Below are 20,215 nucleotides of genomic sequence, written 5' to 3' on the forward strand. Positions count from 1 at the left end.
AAACAAACCAATGGATCATCAAACAATCAACCCAGAGTTCTCACTTAAGGCACAAATGATCAGGCTCAAATTATCCTACTTTGGACACATTATGTGAAGACATAGCTGTCTGGAGAAGGTTTTAATCAAAGCAAATATTTATAGCTCAGGGTTGAACTGTGGAGTCCTTGGTGCTCTCTGAACCTTGTTGTTTTCTTGCAGATGTTTCATTGCCAGACTAGGCAACATCTCCAGTGCGAGAAGGGAGTGGGCCTTGCTCTCAGTTCATATAGAGTGGCTTGCCCTGCTTGTGTTGGTGGGGGTGTTGTTCTCTCCTTGGGAGTTCCTTGATTGGGCTATTGTTTGCTGATTGGTTGATTGCCTGAGTTAATAGTTCCTTGATTAGGGTGTATTGTGCTGTTTGATGGTTCATCTGGTGTTAATCCTAGTGTTGATTTTTGCATATCTGGGTGTTGTTTGCTGGCGAGGAGGTGTACTGGTCTTTTGGCTTTTCTATTGTCTCTTTTGAACGGTATGTAAATGTAGTTTACCTCTATGTGTCTCTTGATGGCTGCTTTGTCTGAGTGCCAGGCTTCCAGGAATTCTCTGGCATTTTTGGATTTAGCTTGGTTTAGGATGCTCACAGTTTCCCAGTTGAAAGTGTGGTTGAGTCTGTCCATGTGTTGTGAGATTAAGGAGTTCTCATCGTGTCTTCTGACTGCTAGTTGGTGTTCGTGGATGCGCTCTGCTAGTCTTCTGCCTGTCTGTCCTACGTAGTGGCTGTTACAGTCTTTGCACTGTATGTTGTAAATAATTCCTGTTTTTTCTTCTTGGGCTATTGGGTCTTTTGGGTTGCTTAATATGTTTTGAAGAGTTTTAGTTGGTTTATGTGCTACGGTGATGCCCTGTGGTTGTAACAGTCTGTTGGTGGTTTCTGAGATGTTTCTGATATATGGCAGTGTTATCCTTTCCATAGTTTCCATTGGTTGGATTGGTAGTGGGTTGGGTGGTGAGGCGCTTTTTGATAAAGTTGAGCGGGTATCCGTTTTGTTGGAAGATGCTGTGCAGATGTTCTTTTTCTTTTTTCTGGTAATCTGGGTTGCTGCAGTGTGTAACTGCTCATCTGAATAATGTTCTTACACAGCTTCTCTTGTGGGAGGTTGGATTGTTACTTTGGTAGTGGAGCACTTGGTTGGTGTGGGTAGCTTTCCTGTAGACTTGTGTTTCTAACCTACCATCATTTCCTCTACTGATGAGGATGTCCAGGAATGGTAGTGAGTTGTTTTCTTCCTCCCTTGTGAATTTTATTCCATTAAAGATGTTATTGATGGTTTCATGTGTTTCTTCCAGTTGTTTCTTTTGTAGTATGACAAAAGTGCCATCCACATACCGGATCCATACTTTGGGTTGTATGTGTACTCAACATGCCACTGAGGATTTTTTGACTACTAATGATGTTCATGATGTGGCTAGGAATCTAGCTTCTGATGTTGCCATGCAGAAAAAGAAAATCCAAAGCTGCAAAGATGGAATTAAAGTAGAAACATGGAGGGGAAAAAGAGAAAGAAACAAAAAGTATAATGAGTGCAGGAAGAGGAAGTATGAGTTCTGTATGAAAAAGCATTAGTAAGCCTTATCTTCCAAAAGAGTCAATGGACAGTGAACTTAAGGAAAAAAGATATGTAAGTCATTTGGAACAGAGTGAAAAAAATGTTACAAAGTACCATGGAAGTGTGTGAAATTACGCTACTGGGAAGTATGAAAAATAATCTGTGATGGAATGGTGAAATGAAAGAGCCTGTGGATAAGGAAAAATGCATATAAAGGCATGATTGCTGCAAAAACTGAGAATGAAAGATAAATATTTTATAATACATATATAGAGAAAACTGAAGTGGGCAGCTATAACAAATCTAAATAAATAATGTGGGAACACTTTTCAGTGTTGACAATAACTTAGGAGCGTTAGATGCTGTTAATGTGTTTTGACTGCATTTGAGAAATCAAAAGCTATTTAATTGTATATACTGCCATCTCACACATTTAGACAATCCAAATATTTCTTCCATAAATGATTTTAAAAACATTATTGGCAATTATCTGTTCTGAAGTGTTAATATCCTGTTGACCTAAGGAAAAAGATTTACCTGAAATTTTTAGACCACTTTTATCCATCAAGTGTATAAGGGTCAAAATTATACTTCCATTTTAAGATCATCCAAATATGCCCTGCAAGGGACGCGGTGGCGCTGCGGGTTAAACCGCTGAGCTGTCGATCGGAAGGTCGGCGGTTCGAAACCGCGCGGCAGGGTGAGCTCCCGTTGTTAATCCCAGCTCCTGCTCACCTAGCAGTTCGAAAACATGCAAATGTGAGTAGATCAATAGGTACCGCTTCGGCGGGAAGGTAACGGCGTTCCGAGTCATCATGCTGGCCACATGACCCGGAAGTGTCTATGACAACGCCGGCTCCAAGGCTTAGAAACGGAGATGAGCACCGCCCCCTAGAGTCGGATTCGACTGGACTTTACGTCAAGGGAAACCTTTACCTTTACCTAAATATGCCCTGCAGCCTTTAGTACTAGAAATGTAGTAGAACCTTGGCTTTAAAAAGAACAAGCCCCTCTCAAGATGCCCAAGGGGGGAACGTAATAATTTTCTAATTATGCCAGATCTGGATTTGATCACTATGGTTCTGTAATGGCATGTGGGAATGACCTTGGGAGGCAGGGCAGAGAGGGAACCAACCAAGAGAATGGTCAGATAAAAGGCAGCTTAGCCCGCAGGAGGAATGTGGGCAGGGTGAGAGGCTCAGAAGAAACCCTCTCAATTTCTTGGGCTGTAAAGGAGATGGGGGAAGAGATGGACTTTCAGACTTGCAAGATTCTGTTAATGTAGCTTTACAATAAAGTAGAATTAGGTCATCTGGTCGTGTTTCCTGTCTGGTCTACCTCATAAGGCTAACATCTTCAGAATGCATGCCCAACGATAAAGCTGAGAATCAGACCTTTTTAAAAACTTATATGACAACATAGATTAGATAAATAATTTTTGAGGGTTTGTCCTTCTCCTTAAAAACTACTTAATAACTTATTGATCCATTTGAACTTAAAGATATGAACATGTGGGAATCCCTCTAAGTACATACAGTATATCAATGATATAATATTGGCTTTAATTGCATCTTACTGCTGTGTATTTTAATTTTTGTATTTATGATGGGAATTGTTTTTAATTTATTTTAAGATTGCTTGCCACCCAAAGTCACTTGCTAAGATAGGCGGCCTTACAAACTGAGTGAATGAATGAACAAATAAATAAATAAATCTGCTTTCCCCATAAATTCACTGGCATTTAAAAAATGTATTTAAAGGAAATGCTTTCCTGTACCCTAAAGAAAAGAGGAGCTCTGTGCCTTCATGGGGCAGTCACAGATGGTTAAGTGGTGGTGCATCTTCTCATAACAGGAGCCAAAACATCTATACTGAGAAGTGCTGGAAAGATGTGCAGGTGGGAGACTTTGTGCAGCTTCAGTGCAATGAGGTCATTCCTGCTGATATTCTACTGCTCTACTCCTCCGATCAGAATGGGATCTGTTACTTGGAGACAGCAAATCTTGACGGTGAGACCAACCTTAAACAAAGACAAGTTGTAAAAGGGTTCTCCCATCAGGTAAGCAACTTTCCTCCCTTTTTTTGGTAGAGGAGAACAGGATCACCACCAGCTCTGGTGTGGGAAGGGTCCAATTGTCCCAGGCTTCACAAATGGAGAGAAGCGTTCATAGTATGTTTCAGAATTTGAAATACTGGATTTTTTTTCAGGCAAGACAGGAAAATTAAATAATTAAATATAACCCTCCTCACCCCCCATTTTTTCCCCTCAGTATTTTAAGTGTTTCTTGGAACAGTCTTGTTTTCAAAGCTATTGATTTTTAATAGAGACTGACACAGAGTGCAGCAAGAAAAGCTCAGAAGAACAGTCTACCCCCTAAACTCTTAGCAAATAATTTGTATCAGCCCTTGTTTGCAAAACACATGAAGATACTTTTCTATGGGACCATTTCAGGTGCAGGATTCAAGGTTGCTCAGGACTTTTGTATGGAAAAGTGGGATGGAGGTCTTGTGAGACAGCCTCAGGTTTTTCTTTGAGCATTGGTAGAAGAGAGGAGAAGAGAGGAGAAAAACTAATCTTTATAACGTATCAGTTATTGATATGTTACATTAATCTTATATAAAAGCTACATGGGTTTCAAAGCTTTTGTCAGTACAGGAAGGGGCTTGCTCCACTCTAGGCCCGCACAGTTTATAAACTCCCAGCCTGTCAGCAGTTTTGTGTAAATTGTCAGGTGCTTGACAAGGCTCCAGTTAGGCAGCCTTGAGGGAGTGGAAAAACAGGTGATTTACTGCCCTGCAAAATGATGAGCCAGCTTGCATGGCTGCCCTGTCAGATGCTCACCTTCACTGTGCAGGTCAATCTCCATCAGTTATATCAGTGTGTATACCCTGGGGATGAGGTTCTAAGGTTACCCATAGCCAAGACAGCCATTAACTTCAAGCAAGCCATGAATGGTCCAGAGACGTATCTTGAAGAGAATGTTGTAACCACTGGTTTAAAAAATCCAAGGGGCAAGCAGGGACTTTTTATCAATACATCATATTCCCTTGCAACTTCACTCACTTTTCTTCAGGATCTTTTTTTTTTTAACAAATTTATTAAGGATTTTAATTACAATAGTAAAATCTAGGAGGGAGGGAGGGAGGGAAGGAAGGAGAAAAGAAATATACGTAGTTGATACTAACTTCTGATTCCATTTTTCAAAAGTGTCCTTTGTATTTTCAATGTTATAATGATTTGTATCATTTTATAAGTCCCAGTTAATTAGCTGTCAAACAGGCTTGTGTATTTTTCTTCTTTAACTAAAATCTTTAGTTCCCTCTAGTGACCAATTTTTAAAATTACTTACCTTTATTGTGCCTTACAAAAAGTCCAAACAAATCTCTTTCCCACAGAAAGGATTCTTTATAATTAATTCCAAAATCTTATTCCAAATTTATCTGGACCCTTAATCCATTTATAACTTTCTAGGATCAAAGTCTTATGTAGCTTTTTGCTGTTTATTTCAAAAAAAATTTAAATTCTTAAGCTTATTATTAAAATTTTATTTCATTAAGGCTTGAAGACAAACTCACCCAGCATTTTCAGACTTGTTGATCTGAAGATCTTTAATAGCTTAAAAGTGAACAAGCAATTTCCAGACATGATTAGAAAAGGAAGTTTGTGAACTTAGTGTCCTTTAAAAGGAGCTGAGCACAGTTGCAAGCAAGATAACTATTCCAGTCATCTCCCAGTGCTCAAAACCCTCCAGGGACCACTGTCTTGCGGTCTCCTCATGAGGAGCACCCATTCAGAGCACATGTGGGCAAACTCCCATCCTCTCCTTGTCCAGAGAGGCTCCAAAGAGCTGGTCCACTCACCAGCTCTTCATTCTTCAACGTGGTTGTCAGCTCCGCTTTTTATGAAGCCATCTTCAGTCTGCCATTTCTTCCTCCAGAAATCCAGTTTTATTCAGGATCTAAATGGGTGCTGCCATCAGTCTAATTTATTTAAATAGGGACTTGCACTTCTATAGTAAGAACACCTACACCTTTGGTTATCATGCAGCATGTGATAAAGCACACTTTGCCCTATCAGGTACAAAAACTAAAGTTACAATCAATTTACTTTTTCAGGAGATGAAAATTGCAAGGTATGTTCAAGGCATAAAGAAACCTTGCAGAAATTGGGCTGAAAAAAAAAAGATAATTAAACACTTCCACATGGCCACTGCAGTGAATGTACCTGCTCTTCCTCATATTTAATTTCTTTCCTGATTCCAGCAAATCGCTTCAATCCAGCCCCTTCAAATCTATGATCACTGCAGTCTGTAGATCACATGACTCATCATATATTTGCATGGTGAAATTTGAAGAGCTTGTTGCCATCGATTCTATATTATCGCTAGCGTATGTTCTTGAAAATAAAAATTTGTTGGAAAAATATTGCAGTTGAAAAACCCATCTGTCTGATGCTGGAAAAAGTAATCTCATATACAGTATATGTAGGCCTAAGTACGTTTTTTGCAGTTTTTGCTGTAATTTTTGTCACGGACATCAAGACAATTAAACAGTTAATGTGTCCTCCTTTTCCTCCAATTTTCCCTCCTTTCCAATTGTCCATGTCCTCCTTTACTTGCTCAGATATCTGGTAATCCTACCCTAGTCCTAGTCCACTACACCACAATGGCTCTCAGTAAATGGTTTATTGCTAGCTGGCACCTTCTCAAGCACTGTGGCTAACAGTCAGCTGTCTTAGTTCATCAGCAGTTAACTTTTACAAAACTTCATTATTGTCATGAGTAAGGATGGCGAGCAGGGGGCTCTCACCCAGACTGTCAAGCGCATGCGTAGCACTGAGGAACTGTTCAGCCATTCAAAGAGACACAGATCGGGACCGCCTTAACCTTTGGGGTTTATATGGCTGGGTTTTCCCACGCTTTCTCAGTTTGTTAGGATTCTTGTTAAGTACTACTAATAAATATTAGAGACCAAGTCCTCGCCTCAGTGTGTTTCCTGGTAATCAGGACAATTATAGGTGCCTGAACAATAACTTTAACTTTACATACACCAACCAATAAAGTTATATCCAGATTTCAGGCCACAATTTTATATAGATTTACCTGGAAATATGTCCTATGGAATTTAGTAGATTTTCTGAGGAGATGTATATTGTATTGAGTTATAACTCATATGCATTGAAAGGACTTAAGTTAACTAAATCCAATTTAAAACCACTTATTTCAAGAGAAAACTAAAGCTTCATCCATCCACTGGAAATGTTAATATACATATGCATTTCTGGTTGCAAAATTTAGTGGAATATGAAAAGTTGTGAACAAATGTTAGTCTTACTCTGAATTTAAGCTTGATTGGCCAGAAATAATAAATACAGGTAGTCCTCAACTTACAATCACAATTGGGACCAGAATTTCTGTCATTAAACGATGTGGTCATAAAGAACAAGTGATGATCACATGACTGCACCACTTAGCAACGGCAATCCCAGGCAGTCCCGGTTGCCGTCATAACCCCAAGACACAGGTCATTAAGCAAGAAGAGGCAGGAGTCCCAGGTAAGGAGCACAGGGGTGCTGCAGGGGGGGGGAGGCCTGGGAGAGCCAGTGCAGGCCACAAATGAGTTGGGGGAGGGGGGTGCTGTGGTGCAGCATGAGCTCAGGAATGCCAGGGAAAGAATACCCTGTGGCTCAGGGGCTTCTTGGCATGCTGCAGCTCTGGGGCTGCAAGAAGCCCCTGAGATCCAGCACAACGTGAAGCCCTTTGCAGTGCGAAGTCCAGCCCCAGCCTGGCCCAGCAGCACAGTGCAAAGAGGCTGCTTGGTGTGCCATGGCTCTGGGGCTGCAAGAAGCCCCTGAGCCCCAGTGCAGTGTGAAGCCCTTCACAGCACAAAGCCCAGCCCCAGCCACCCTCATCACCCTGCATTCTGAGGCCCCTGCCCCCTGCTCTCAACAACCCCAGCTGACCTTCACCATCTTCTTGCTCCCGCTCCTGATGAGGTATGCCCGGCCTGGCCCTTCAAGAAGCAACTGCTGGCCATGGGAGGCCATCTTCCCCAGGTCTCGCAAGGAAACCACCATGCACGACCTGGGGAAGAAAGCCTCATGTGGCCAGCAGCTGCCTCCCAAAGGGTCAAGCCAGGCATGCTTGGCCAGCAGCAGGAGCAAGAAGATGGTGAAGGTCAGGTAGGGCGTCAGGGGCTGCAGAGTGCAGGGGCCCAAAAAAGCATAGATGGGGAGGAGATAAGTGGGTGGGGGGATTTTTTATATGATTTGTGCTATACAGATTACCATGGGTAGCCCTCTGGAAGTTTTTCAATGAGGTGGTTTTATTCAACCTTCTCCATATGTTGCATTCCAGATGTGTTGGATTTCAACCCCTGTAATTATGGGCACTGGAGTTCAATACATCTAGAGTACACCAGCTTGAGGAAAGTTGGATTAATTTATTGGTTTAACTCAGCTACTATTATGTCACAATGAATGCTTGAATGGGATCACCTTTTGGATCTATTCATGCCACATAAATCTGGAGTTCCAGGCTATCACTTCTAGCCACTGAAGAAATGTTGGGACAGCCCTTATAAACAGACTAAAAATATCCATTTGAGATTACAAATCACTGCTGATTTTTTGTTTGTTTGTTTGCAGAATTCTGAATTTGAGCCAGAATTGTTCCAAAATATCATTGTTTGTGAAAAACCTAACAATGATCTCAATAGATTTACAGGCTACATGTAAGTTACTGCAGTTTTGATTTTTACCATTCTTCAGTTACCACCATCATATTCATAGGCTTCTGCAGTAGAGAAAAGGGGGAAGTGACAAAATGTGCGTCATGACTTCACATCATATTTTATCATTTTTCATCACTGAAGTTTGTAAAGGATGATTTATTGTTGTTGTTGTTGTTGTTGTTGTTATGCTTAAATTCTTTGAGGTACTGTGAACATTTTATGTAACTATTCTTGTCTCTTCCCAAACACACACGTAGTCCAGAAATAAACATATTCAGCAATATTTTGCTCTAGTCAGTCTTCTTCCCGAATATGTGAGGGTTAAGACTGAATAGACTACAGTATTAATGCTGCTGATGTCCTTCTGCAGAGGACCTTGTGTTTGGCTTTAGCAATTTAAGAATAAAGTTTCATCCTCTAGAAAAGAAGTTTCCTTATAAAGTGGAAGCAATTGTCATTGTTTAAGTGTGGAATAAGATGTATTTGTGTTGTGATTATTATAGGATGAGGATCTGACATCTTCAGAAAGAATTTGAATGAGGACAGGGGCTCTGAATCAGGGATTCAGAGATTGCACCTCAAGACTATTTCATGACCTGATTTCAAAGTGATGCACTATATAAGCAAGTCAACTGCATTTCTGCAAGTTCTGCTTCCTTCAGCCTAAAGTCCTCTTTAAGCTTTCTGAAAATGCAAATGTGGGGGACAGTTAATGGACTTTTTGGCTCTACCATCTCCATCCCCAATTTCCTTTAATAATGAGAAAGATCTGAAGAGCTGTAACTATATTAATCTTCCCTAAGATCAGGAGCCCATCATTTCCATTCCAAAGGATGCTGATCCTTTATCTGTGCCTCTCTGGCTCTTTTCTGACAGCAACATCAGGGGAAGATCTTGTGTACTCAACCTTGTCTGCCCTTTGTATTTGCGATGTGTAAATTACTAAAGAGGGCCCATGAGCGTTCCTAAAATATATTCATCAATCAAGATCTAATCCATCCAACTCCCAACTAATCTTGTGGGAACTGTGCAGATAAGATATTCCACAGCACACTGAATAATCAATTATAGAGGTTTATCTTCTAAAAGTAAACTAATTCTTCTATAATGCCTCACCTGTGCATTGCAAGTTATCCAGGACCTATTCTTGTTGCTAGTTGTTTGTAGTTAATTTTCCTGACCTATGAGGACAGCATTGGGTTTATACAACCCCTGTGATATGTAACTGGTACTACTGGGCCCAAGATATCTAAATATGCAAACAAACTTCCCAGCAATGGTGAGTATAAATTAACACTGCTGGGTGTGTCTCATGATTGCTGTTCCTAGAAAATGCCTTACAGCAGGCCAGTTATCAGGATCATCTGAAGATGGGCTGAGGGCCAAACTCAAATAGTGGCTCACACTTGGGCTTTTGCTAATTTTGATCTGATGAATATTCACATTATGTCTTGCTCTTTTTTGGATGTACATTATTTTGTTTCTGTGGGTCATCACTTTCATTTTTATTGTAGCCAAGCACTTTAAAATTGGAAGAGGTCCAAGCCTCACTGAATATAATTATTGCCATGGCTTTCTTCAGGTTGGAGGCTGATCCTTTATCTGCTCCTTTTTAGTGGAGAATTGCAACTGAGATTTCCTACATTCAAAGTATATATTCAAGGCATTGAACTGTAAATCCAATCAGCCACTCCCTAACCTTTCTCATAGTGATTTTGCAAGTATGTAGGTATCAGTTAACAGAAGGATTAACATAAGAGGTAAGCAATGTGTAGTTTGCACAAGCTATCCCAAACTGTCATTTGTAGCATCCAAAGGATCATGCTGCTAAAATTCAGTGGTCAAACACTGGTAGAGCAGCGTTCCACTAATTTCTGATGAGAACTAAAAGACATAAGGTATTGGCTTAGACTTGGAATGGAAAGGAAAGGATTCCCACAGAAAAAGTAGACCAAACCACTTGTGTGGCATCATTAAACCATTCTCCCTCTCCTCTGTGAGGAGGAGGCAGCAAAAATAATAGCAAAAAAGTTTTTCCTTCTTGCTGTTAAAACCTTATTTGCCCCAATCCTGAATATTAGCTTGCTAGTAATCCCATACAATTTCTAGCAAAGTCAATATTTCTGAGTGTCAGGGCTCTGATAGTTTCAGCAGGTGGTATTGGCAATGTTCTGTGTGGCCCTCCAAAGTCTTTTAGATCCACGCATCTGTGGAAATGGATAATTTCTCTCTTGCCTTAGATTCCACCACAAGGAAGGATAAATTGTGATAAACATTCAATTCAGAATCTTCCAAAAGCAAGCTTGAAAGATGGGTTATAGAAAAAAATGAAGCAGTTCGAAGCTTTTGTCAGACAAAAGACAGATGGTTTCATTAAAATAGTTTTTGAACGTTAAGTATGAAGAGTCCAATCAGGTACCTGCAAGCATATCCACATGTGCACAGATTTATCTGTGGTGGCAAGGACTTATATTTCTCCATATTCTTAAATGCTGCTGGCAAATATAGCCAATGTATTGAATTCCCACTGCTGATTCTTTGGTACAGCAGAAGGCAAGAAGAGCCTCCACGATCTTTGAACCCTTCCATTAAAAGAAAGTATTGTGTGAAATTAAAAGGATGTGTTGTGTGAAAGCATTATATGGTGATTCTGTATGAACCTGAGGCAGAGGGCATCAGAGAATCCCACCATCTTTTCTGTAATGTAAATTCTCAGCCTTTTAACATTGATTTGAAGCAGCAGCATGGTAACGATCCCCTACACTACTTTAGTGTCAGTGACCCTCAAAACATAACCACCCCATGGACATGACCTGAGAAGTATATTGTCTAGCAGTGAGAGAACAAGGAAAAACAGATGAAGGAAAAAAACGTACCTTTCTTCCTTGCAGGGAACGGCCTGATTGCACACGAATTGGATTTGACAATGAAAGCCTCCTTCTTCGTGGATGCATAGTAAGGAACACAGAGGTCGCAATAGGAATTGTTATCTATGCAGGTAATTAGTGGGGGGGGGGGGTTGTTCATACAGCCACAGATTGAGGCTAGGGTTGCAAACGAGTTCTTTCCCCCAGCAGCCTTTTGTACAATGTGAAATTTGTTTTGCATCTAGCAGTTTCTTCACAAAATACAAAACTGAAGAATCTACCTCTACTAACTTTTTTCTTACCAGCTCTCACCCTTCATTATTTTGGATAATGTTTAACCTGAGTAATAATTCTACAGAACTCAAAACCTGGCTATGTTACCATTCTTAGTTTATTCTGAGAAATGTATTCTTACTTAATGTATCACTTTGGTTAGTCGTATCTTGCTTCTTGAAGGTCAGCTTTGTGATTTAAGAGAAGAAATTCTGTGATACATAGTACATACTAGAAGCCAACTTGTGGCCTTTCATGGCATTCTTTGTAGGGTTGGGGTGGTGGGAGGAAGATGATACTATTGCTGTAAATCATCTTGGAAATGTTCGTTAAAGGTCAGTATAAAAGCAGCACTTAATCACCATCTATAACATGCAAAGGGAAGAAAGGTGTCTTTCATTAGGGATTGAAGATAAGTGAAAGATTACACTCCCCAGAGAGAAAAATGCATTGTCAAGAATGATGTTTAAAATAATGGGTGCTGGAACTCTTCAGATTCCTAGGGTGGGAATTGGGGAGTTGCAATCTCAACCAGTCTGCAGAGTGCCAGTGTGCAAAAGCTGTTTCCACCTTCTTTCGTGAATAAAAAATCCCCATCCCAGGTCCTCAAGAACTGTCTAAACTAATGAAGTTTGCTCTGAATAACTTTGCTTATGACTGAGATGTCAGCATGCACTCTTTTGGTTTGCATAAAAATGTTGCAGTTGCTGTTCTGATAACAACAAAACTGTCACTCAGAAAAGAGGTATTTAGAACGAACTTCCATTCCTTATCTTGTCACTTTAAATACCGAGGCAGCTCTTGACTTTAAGAACACTGGCATAAACCTCGGAGTACCTCTTAGGGATACTTTTATTTTCCTAATACATCCCTTTCCAAAATGGACCATTTGCATGTCAGATCTTTGAAGCTGGGGGTGTGATTTGATATACATTCACATAACACCACCTGCTCCTAAGCAAGGAAAAGTGGAGACCTGAGATCACAGTGATGCTATAGAACACAGCCTGGTTTTGCTTTCGTGTTGTATTTATTTAGAAATGTGCAAAGCCGCCCAACTCTACAACTCTGAGCAGCTTACTGTAAAAACAGTAAAAAAAAAAACCATTAAAAACTCAAGTGCCAGAATAAAAGTAACCATTAAATGACATTCAAACATACAACACCCACACTCTAACCTAAGACCTGGGCAAGGAGCCAGGTTTTTAAGGCTCTTTTAAACACATTTGGTGGGGCCAAATGTATCAGGGGTGGTGTTCCAGACGGCAGGAGCTGCAACAGAGAAGGCATGCCTCCCAGGTTCCATCAGGTGGAACTGCTAAATGAATGGGACCTAGAGCATGCTCAGTCTGCCCAACCATACAGGCCAAGAACCACAGAAGACACACAGTCCTGTAAATAGCCAGGCCCTATGTCATGAAATTCCTTGGTTACAACTTTAAACCCCCATCTATCGAAATGGGAACCATTTGATTCCAATTTACTATGTGTTTCTTTCTGGCCTGCTGCTTTGTTGGTACTTCAGATTCACTATGGGAAGAGCTAAATAGCATTAAAATTATTCACTGCTGGATCTGACTTATTGGACTTTCTTTATGTTCACCCAGAACACGCACTAGTAGATTCTCATTAAGTCAGTCTGGCAGCTGTGAAACAGTCAAACTTACTTAGAAATCAGTCGGCCATCTAATTAGATTTTAAAGCATTAAAGCACTCTGTATTTCCTGGCTCAAGTTGATATTCATTGTGAATAAGGACTTCTGCTAACCAGCAGCCTTTCCATTTGCAAATAATCCCCAACAGACTTTAAATCTAATCTGCGATTTCTCCACATCGTTCTCATTATCTGTAATCTCAAGCACATTCAGTATGATGTTGTCTGTATGACGGTGGATTTTCAGGTTGTAGAAAGCTGAGCACAAAGAATGCTGGCCAAATACTAATTTTCCTGTTTTAAACTAGCCAGTTGCTGAATGTATTGTCCCCACAGTTCCATTAATTCCCTCGACCTTCATAGAAAGAGGAGTGAATACATTCTTGGTATTCTTCACACACACACACACACGCTGGCACACAGTTCATGCAGCTGTTCACATATATTTTTGTACATTTGTTTACTGTATTGCAAGCTATTTCTTTCGATAGGCTGCTATACAAGCAGTTGCAAGGAAAGATTGCTTACTAAAGCCATTAACACAGAGAAGCTTCAAATAGCGTCTCTTCACCAAATCGGCATTGTAGAACAGATCTTGCAAAAGTGGCATTCTAGCATAATGTGTGAAGTATGTTATCCCAGCAAATCCTGAGTGCTGCAAGGCAACAAACCCTGTGAGAGCAACACACAAACAAAATTGCACTTGAGGGCTTTTCTGCTTGCTTGGCCAGGTAAAACGCTAGCTAGGAATTGAAAGTTTGGGGTTATGGAAACCAAAGGGAAAATGCATGCCAACAAATACAGAATGATTTGCTAGAAAACAAGTCCCATATGTGTCTGAAGAAAGGGACAGAAAATGAGAATGAACTTTCTAAGTGTGACAAGGACAGAGGTCTTAGAGATTTGCATCAGGGCTGGTTTGCAGAAAGCATTGTACAATTGACAGAGGTTCATGCAGCCCAAAAGGCAGGGGAGACTAGCATCTAGAAGCATTTAACTTGCTTACACTTTTTTAAAGACACTGAAACAAAATTTTGCTGTCTTTATGGAAGTGAGCTATGTCATGTAACAGGCTGTCAATATACAAGAGCTTTCATAAAATAGAATGTGTAATAAATAGTCACAGCAAACATCACACATGAAACACCAGTCCTGTTTTCATTCCTGTAATATTCCACAAATTAACCTAGATATTAAATGTATTTCTCTGATTAGCACACATCGGGGAGCTCTGTGGGAACTCTCATTTCGGGAAGTCATCTGGGCTGACTATAATGTATGTTCCCTCTGGATTGGGTTCAGAGACAGAATTTACGAATTGATTTGTGGATCAAATAAAAAATCCCTTAAACTAATCGCTGTGATTTCCACAGTAGCCAGCCAGATGGTGCTGAGAAAGTCAGAAGCAGAACAATTGCCAACTTCTATTAACCAAATTGCTTCAGAATGTGGAAAATCATTTGAATGCTTATGGTTAATTTCCATTAATACTGCTGTCCAACACATAGTGGACTAATCCAGGATTTGGCAACACAGCACCTTAAGCACCAAGAAGCCTGCAGCATCCCCAGAAGGCAACTGCAGAATCCCCAAACCATTTTTAAAATAAAAATTAAAAAATGGCCAGAATCTCACAGGGTTTTTTTTACATTTTTTCAGAAGCTCACATTTCAGCAAGAAGAGTAATCATATGGAACTTAAGAATGTCAGCACTGCTTAGGAAAGATCTTGGGAGGGAGATCACCAAAGATTGTAGACTTGTGAAATGAGAAACATTTTTTAAAGTGTTGTTTTTATTTCTTGGCTCCTGTCTCCTTGTGTGAGATTCCATGATGGAACTAGGCACCTGATTGTGTTGCTAAGCTCTGTCCAATCTTTTTTAAAATTATGTAAGGAGCTACCATCATCAAACCTTGTGGCAATTATTAGATAACAGTTGCTTCTTGTATTTGGGAGAGACATTATATATTCAGGAGATTTAGAAGGCATTTATAAACATGTAACATTCAGCAGAAGTAAATAATGCATTCATTTCAGCCATCTGATTTATTAAGAGACCTCAAAGAAGTAAATATTTAACCTCCCTTAATTATTTAATTTTTAAATAATCTGCAATGTAAACTTTTTTTTAAGTCCAGTTTAAAATAGTTCTCCACTCATTCTCTCCACATTGCTAATAATTTTGTATAGTCCCATCCTGATCCTCCTTTTTTTTTCCTAAAGTAAAAAATCCAAACTATTTACCTACTTATTTTCAAGACATTTTTAAAAGGCCTTTCAGCTTTTTACAATCCAGGTTGATGAACAGCAATAAGAACATAACAGCCCTATCAAACCACTGCTTCATCTAATTATCTGCACTGACAGGCAGCTGTTCCTCTCAGTTGCAGATAAGAAACTTTCCCAGTCTTACCATTAGTTACTTCCAGTAAATCCAAAATAGCTACCTGTTCTTTTTTAGGAAATCAGGATGTATTGGTGCCACCTTCTTGGCTTCCTGCAGTGTCAATCTACCACTGGTACTCTGTTGCCAAGATTGTAGTTCAAATTAAATCTATAGGTAGCTGAGGAAGTGTTTGCACCAATCTCAGCCCCATAATTTCAGGTAGGAAATGCTTGAAGCCATCCTGAAAATATAATCATAATGATCAAGAGATGAGTATACTCCTGTGGATTTGGTGATCTTTCTGTATAATCCACCTGAAATCTCTTCCATGAACCTGTTATTTTTTGTGCCATCAGTAATTTTTATTTTGGCCTTCAGTTTTGCATACCACAACATGAACATTCTTCTATTGTCCTTTGGACCATTTCTCCCTCCCTTCCTCCCTCCCTCCCTTCCTCACTTTCCTTAAGGTTTCTTCCTTTGGCATGCCCAAGAATTACATGCCCACAGATTGAATCAAGGATCTTTTGACTACAAGTATGTTCTTTGCAATAGACCTGCAGACCTTTTATCCTTTCTTCAGGATTTGTGTCTTAATTTGAGCAGGAATTCTGTTTTTTGAGCTTATACATTGCTTTGTAGAGCTTCTTCCAAAGAAGATATTAATAGATCTCTCTATGAGATACAAACCTTTCCAAAACTTTTGAAATTGCAAGACACTCAACATCACTGGAAATCATGTTCTTGCACATGTCTATCCTTTAAACATGTATTCCTAAAAATACCATGAAAATTAATATTGGAAAGCCACTGTATTTTTGTATGTCTAGACGTACCTAAAGCTTGGTTCCCTGTAATCCCTGAGTTCTTTATATTCATAAGATAATTTTCTTCTCTTTATGCATGTGTGCAACTGGAAGGCCAGGAAACCAAAGCTATGTTGAATAACAGAGGTCCTCGTTATAAACGCAGCAAGATAGAACAACAAATGAACATGGATATATTCTTCTGTGTGGGACTGCTTTTCGTCATGTGTCTCATTGGTGCATTAGGTATGGAACAGTAGTGAAAGCCATGTCTGCTATTTGCAAAAGGATTTTGAATCATGGTGCACCTGAATGGGCTTTTCATGGGTGAGAAGATCAGTGCTGCCATTTGCCAGAGGGAAGGGAGGCTCTCAAGTAGCACAGGTGGAAAGAACCTGAACAGTGGCAATCAATATCTGCTGGTGTCCTGCAGCTCTAGCTCTATTACACTAGCATGCTGCCCTCAGGTACTGTCAGCATTGGTAGACCAAACTAGGATGTGTGAGTTATGAATGCTAACTACTTTATTATAAGGTTACAGTAATAGAATCTTGAAAGTTTTACCCCACTTCACCCCTCTTTCCCTTTATCTTCATGAGAACTAGGGAGGGTCATGTCTGGGATGCTTATTCAAATTACATTTTGGCCCCAGATTCAGATTTCTTTTATCTGACCATTGCCTTGGTTGTGGCTCTTCCTCCTGTTCCTCACAGTTATTCCTACTGCCTGTTACAGATGCATCTTTGTCATTAAAGATGAATGAAGATTGTATTGCCAGTCCAGCTGACTTGTATGCATGGAAAAGAGGAAGCCCACTGTCTTGTCCTTTGTTTCAGGCAACAAAATTTCTTGAGCCAGCCCTGAAGTTTGCTTAATTTAAGTTTAATCTGAATATGATCCACATTTTAGATGAGAACAACCAGCAGAACATTTTATTCTACAGAGGTCACTATGTAAAAGGAGGAAAAAAGAATGATGCACATGAGCATTAAGTTCATCCGTAGATCTAAGATTTACACGTTTATTTAGATTCATGTAAAGAGATTTTCTGAGAAGCCCTCTCCTCACACACAAACTTTTTAATTGAAAGCCTCCATGTGCTTTAGACTTTTAGAAAACTCCTCATTAAAAAAATGTTTTGCCTTAAGAAAAAGAGAGAAGAGAGAAGGAGCAGCCTGTATAGGGAAGGGGGAAAAAAACAAATCTAAAGCATACTTGGCTCAGATGTTCAAACTGTGTTCCTTGGAACCCTAGGATTCCATGAGAACTTGATGGGGTCCTGTGAGAGACTAAAAGAGAGGGGGGAAATGGTTTATTCAAATGCAGCCAGCAGTTTCTGTCACTAGAGCAGTTTCCCTAGCCTGGAAAGGTTTGAAAACCCCTTCATGGATTTTTTTAATTATTATTTTAGGCGAGATATTTTGTTAACCGTGGAGTATTTGTTGTTGAAATGAGAGTATTTGCAGTTGATAGAAGATGCATTTTTCCTATAGCTCTTTGAATTAGAGTCACAGAGATTTCATCTAAAGATTATCTAGGTCTGGATTCACATATGATGTTAAGTCTTAATGTGGTTTCTTTAGTTCTGATTTAGCATGGTATGTGGTCCCATCTATTGCAGTTTGTAAATCATCATTTAAGGCTTAATATGATATATGTGGTCAGTCTTTGGCTGATTCAATATACAATGCTAAACACGCAATGATTTCACAATGGCATATACAGTAAACCCAACCACCATCTGATCCCCAATAATGAAGGGATCTTACCAAATCTAATTGTATTTGATCTTTTGGAATAATGGGATAATCTAAATTGATGCTTTTGAAAAGCATAATTTTTCTTGGGGTCAGATTAGGCTTCCAAACTTTTCAAATTGGTTTGTCCAACTTGAAAATCTCCTATATATCCATACTGGAATGCGGTGTTTAAACTTGATTCTATGGCATATTCTTGGTTTGTACATATGTAGCACTGACCAGGCCTTTTGAGCCTTCCTGTTGTTATTTTTTTTTTCCCTATTATTCTTTCTATTGTGCTCTGACAGTGTGACTCTGGCTGCAAATTGCAAAGAAACAGCCATAATGGCCTTGCAAGAAATTTTGCCTGCCATTACTAGTTTTTCATTGTGAAGCCCGTAATAAGCTTATGAGAAACACTCTGAAAACAACAGCTAAAGCCCATTCAGTATGGATAGAAATTTGGATGTGGAGACAAAGTTCACTGCTAAAATTAATAATTCATTGTTGTGGACTCCCTAGCTGGTACCAATCACTTTCAATAAGTAGCAAAAGAAAAGATTGCTCTCTTAGCAATTGCAGTGATTGTGCCCTAATGTGACCAGGATTTGCAAGGATGTCAAATTCTAATGAAAACAAGTCCACCAAGACTCCACAAATAAACATTTGGCAGAAGAAGCAAATGTTCCTATAACTGTGTCCCAATTTCTAAGTGTCAATCTGCAAGTGAGTTGCAAAACACTCCACTGGAAGATTTTGCACTTAATTTCTTTTGTGTAGTGAGAGCCTTTGAGGAATGTGGCATGACATGCCCGAAATCTGTTGAATTAGCCAGACAAAAAAAGCTGAACAGTGTAGAAATGAAGAATCCTAACTAAACAGGAATTCACTTTTTCTTTTCTTTTCTTTTCTTAACAAAATGGGGGCTTCAGCTTCAATGTAATGGTTGTCTAATCCTAAATACTCAGTCTCACAAGCTCGGGCTTAAAGATAACTGATTTATTAAAGGAATAGTATGCAAATACAGAGAAAGCTGAGAATGAGCAAAAGCGCGCCAAATACAAACTTAAAAGCCTTGCCTGTGAGCAAGTTCCGCCCCATCCCTCGTCAGGGCGCTCCCCCTCCCAGGTGCTAGGAGCCGTTAGATGCGCCTGGGAAAGTAACCTTGAGCAGGAGCGCAAACCCAAACATACATTCCAGCGTTGGGAAACAAAGAGGAGGGCAGGAATGGAAAAGCCCCAGCATGAAATAACGTGAATACAGTAAGCAGAAAGGTTTGACATGTGAACCGTTACGATGTATACAGAACATTGAAACGTGGAACATGACATTCAAGTTATTGTCTTGGTTTGACCTGGGATTGCAGCTGGATGAGTTTGGCAGGGTGGGGGTGCAATATATCTTCCTCTTCCAGGGAGAAACAAACTAGTTCATAACACTTAAGATGGAAAAGCAGGTTGCAAACAAGTTTTGCCTTAATATTTATAAGCCTTAAAATGGGAACTTCGTCCCATCAGAAATGTCCTGATCTGCTTTCTCAGACCTCCTAAGAGTGCCCTGCAAGTGTTTGTTTTTGACATACTTTTCATTATAAGGAGATGAGTAGGAAAAAAAAAAAATTCTGCTTTATTGTCAGTGTTGTTTGCCAGAGGCTTTAATGCTGCACTTTAATATATGCTGATTGCATTTTATTTAAATGATCATTGTCCTAGTGAAAAAGTCAGCTGCTGATATCTACTGATAATAAACTCCTAACTGTTTGGTTTCATACAAAATCTAATTTTATATACTTAAGAACAGCACAGTTGGTTTTTTAACTGTTCATTAGATAATAGCTTATAAACCAGCACTGCATCGGAGTGCTTGAAGTGGAAGTAGATTACAGTTGCAGAGCAAACAGCCCAAGATGCCTGCTGAAGGAAAAGCAACACAACAATGGCAGGGGAGAGGAACCTTTCTGTGTTAAATTATTACAGAGTAATGAACCAATTACTTGTGGGTTACATACCATATTATACCAGTGAACTTCTGCTCATGCAAAAGGATTTTTTTTTTGTCTCTTATCCATCCCTTTAGGTCCCCAAATTACTCTAGAAGTTCCTGCTCTGAATTTGCAGAGAGGGGTTAATGAGAAGGGGCAGGAAGAAGGGAAGGAGGGAAATCCATTCC

At 39.7% G+C, this 20,215-nt stretch overlaps 1 protein-coding gene across 4 annotated transcripts in view; it reads left to right on the forward strand.

Annotated features, from left to right (window-relative positions):
* The window catches only part of ATP10B (ATPase phospholipid transporting 10B (putative)), a 160,420-nt gene that overhangs the window by 100,600 nt on the left and 39,605 nt on the right, over positions 1 to 20,215 (forward strand). For 3 of the 4 annotated variants that reach the window (XM_063292467.1, XM_063292465.1, XM_063292464.1), the window contains exons 4-7: positions 3,444 to 3,648; positions 8,236 to 8,321; positions 11,213 to 11,319; positions 16,422 to 16,553. In XM_063292467.1, coding sequence (XP_063148537.1) covers positions 3,444 to 3,648; positions 8,236 to 8,321; positions 11,213 to 11,319; positions 16,422 to 16,553 — 530 coding nt within the window. The remainder of the gene's footprint in view (positions 1 to 3,443; positions 3,649 to 8,235; positions 8,322 to 11,212; positions 11,320 to 16,421; positions 16,554 to 20,215) is intronic. The other variant, XM_063292466.1, reaches the window with a different exon arrangement.

This window comes from Candoia aspera, chromosome 2 (assembly GCF_035149785.1).
Source record: "Candoia aspera isolate rCanAsp1 chromosome 2, rCanAsp1.hap2, whole genome shotgun sequence".
Lineage (NCBI taxonomy): Eukaryota > Metazoa > Chordata > Lepidosauria > Squamata > Boidae > Candoia > Candoia aspera.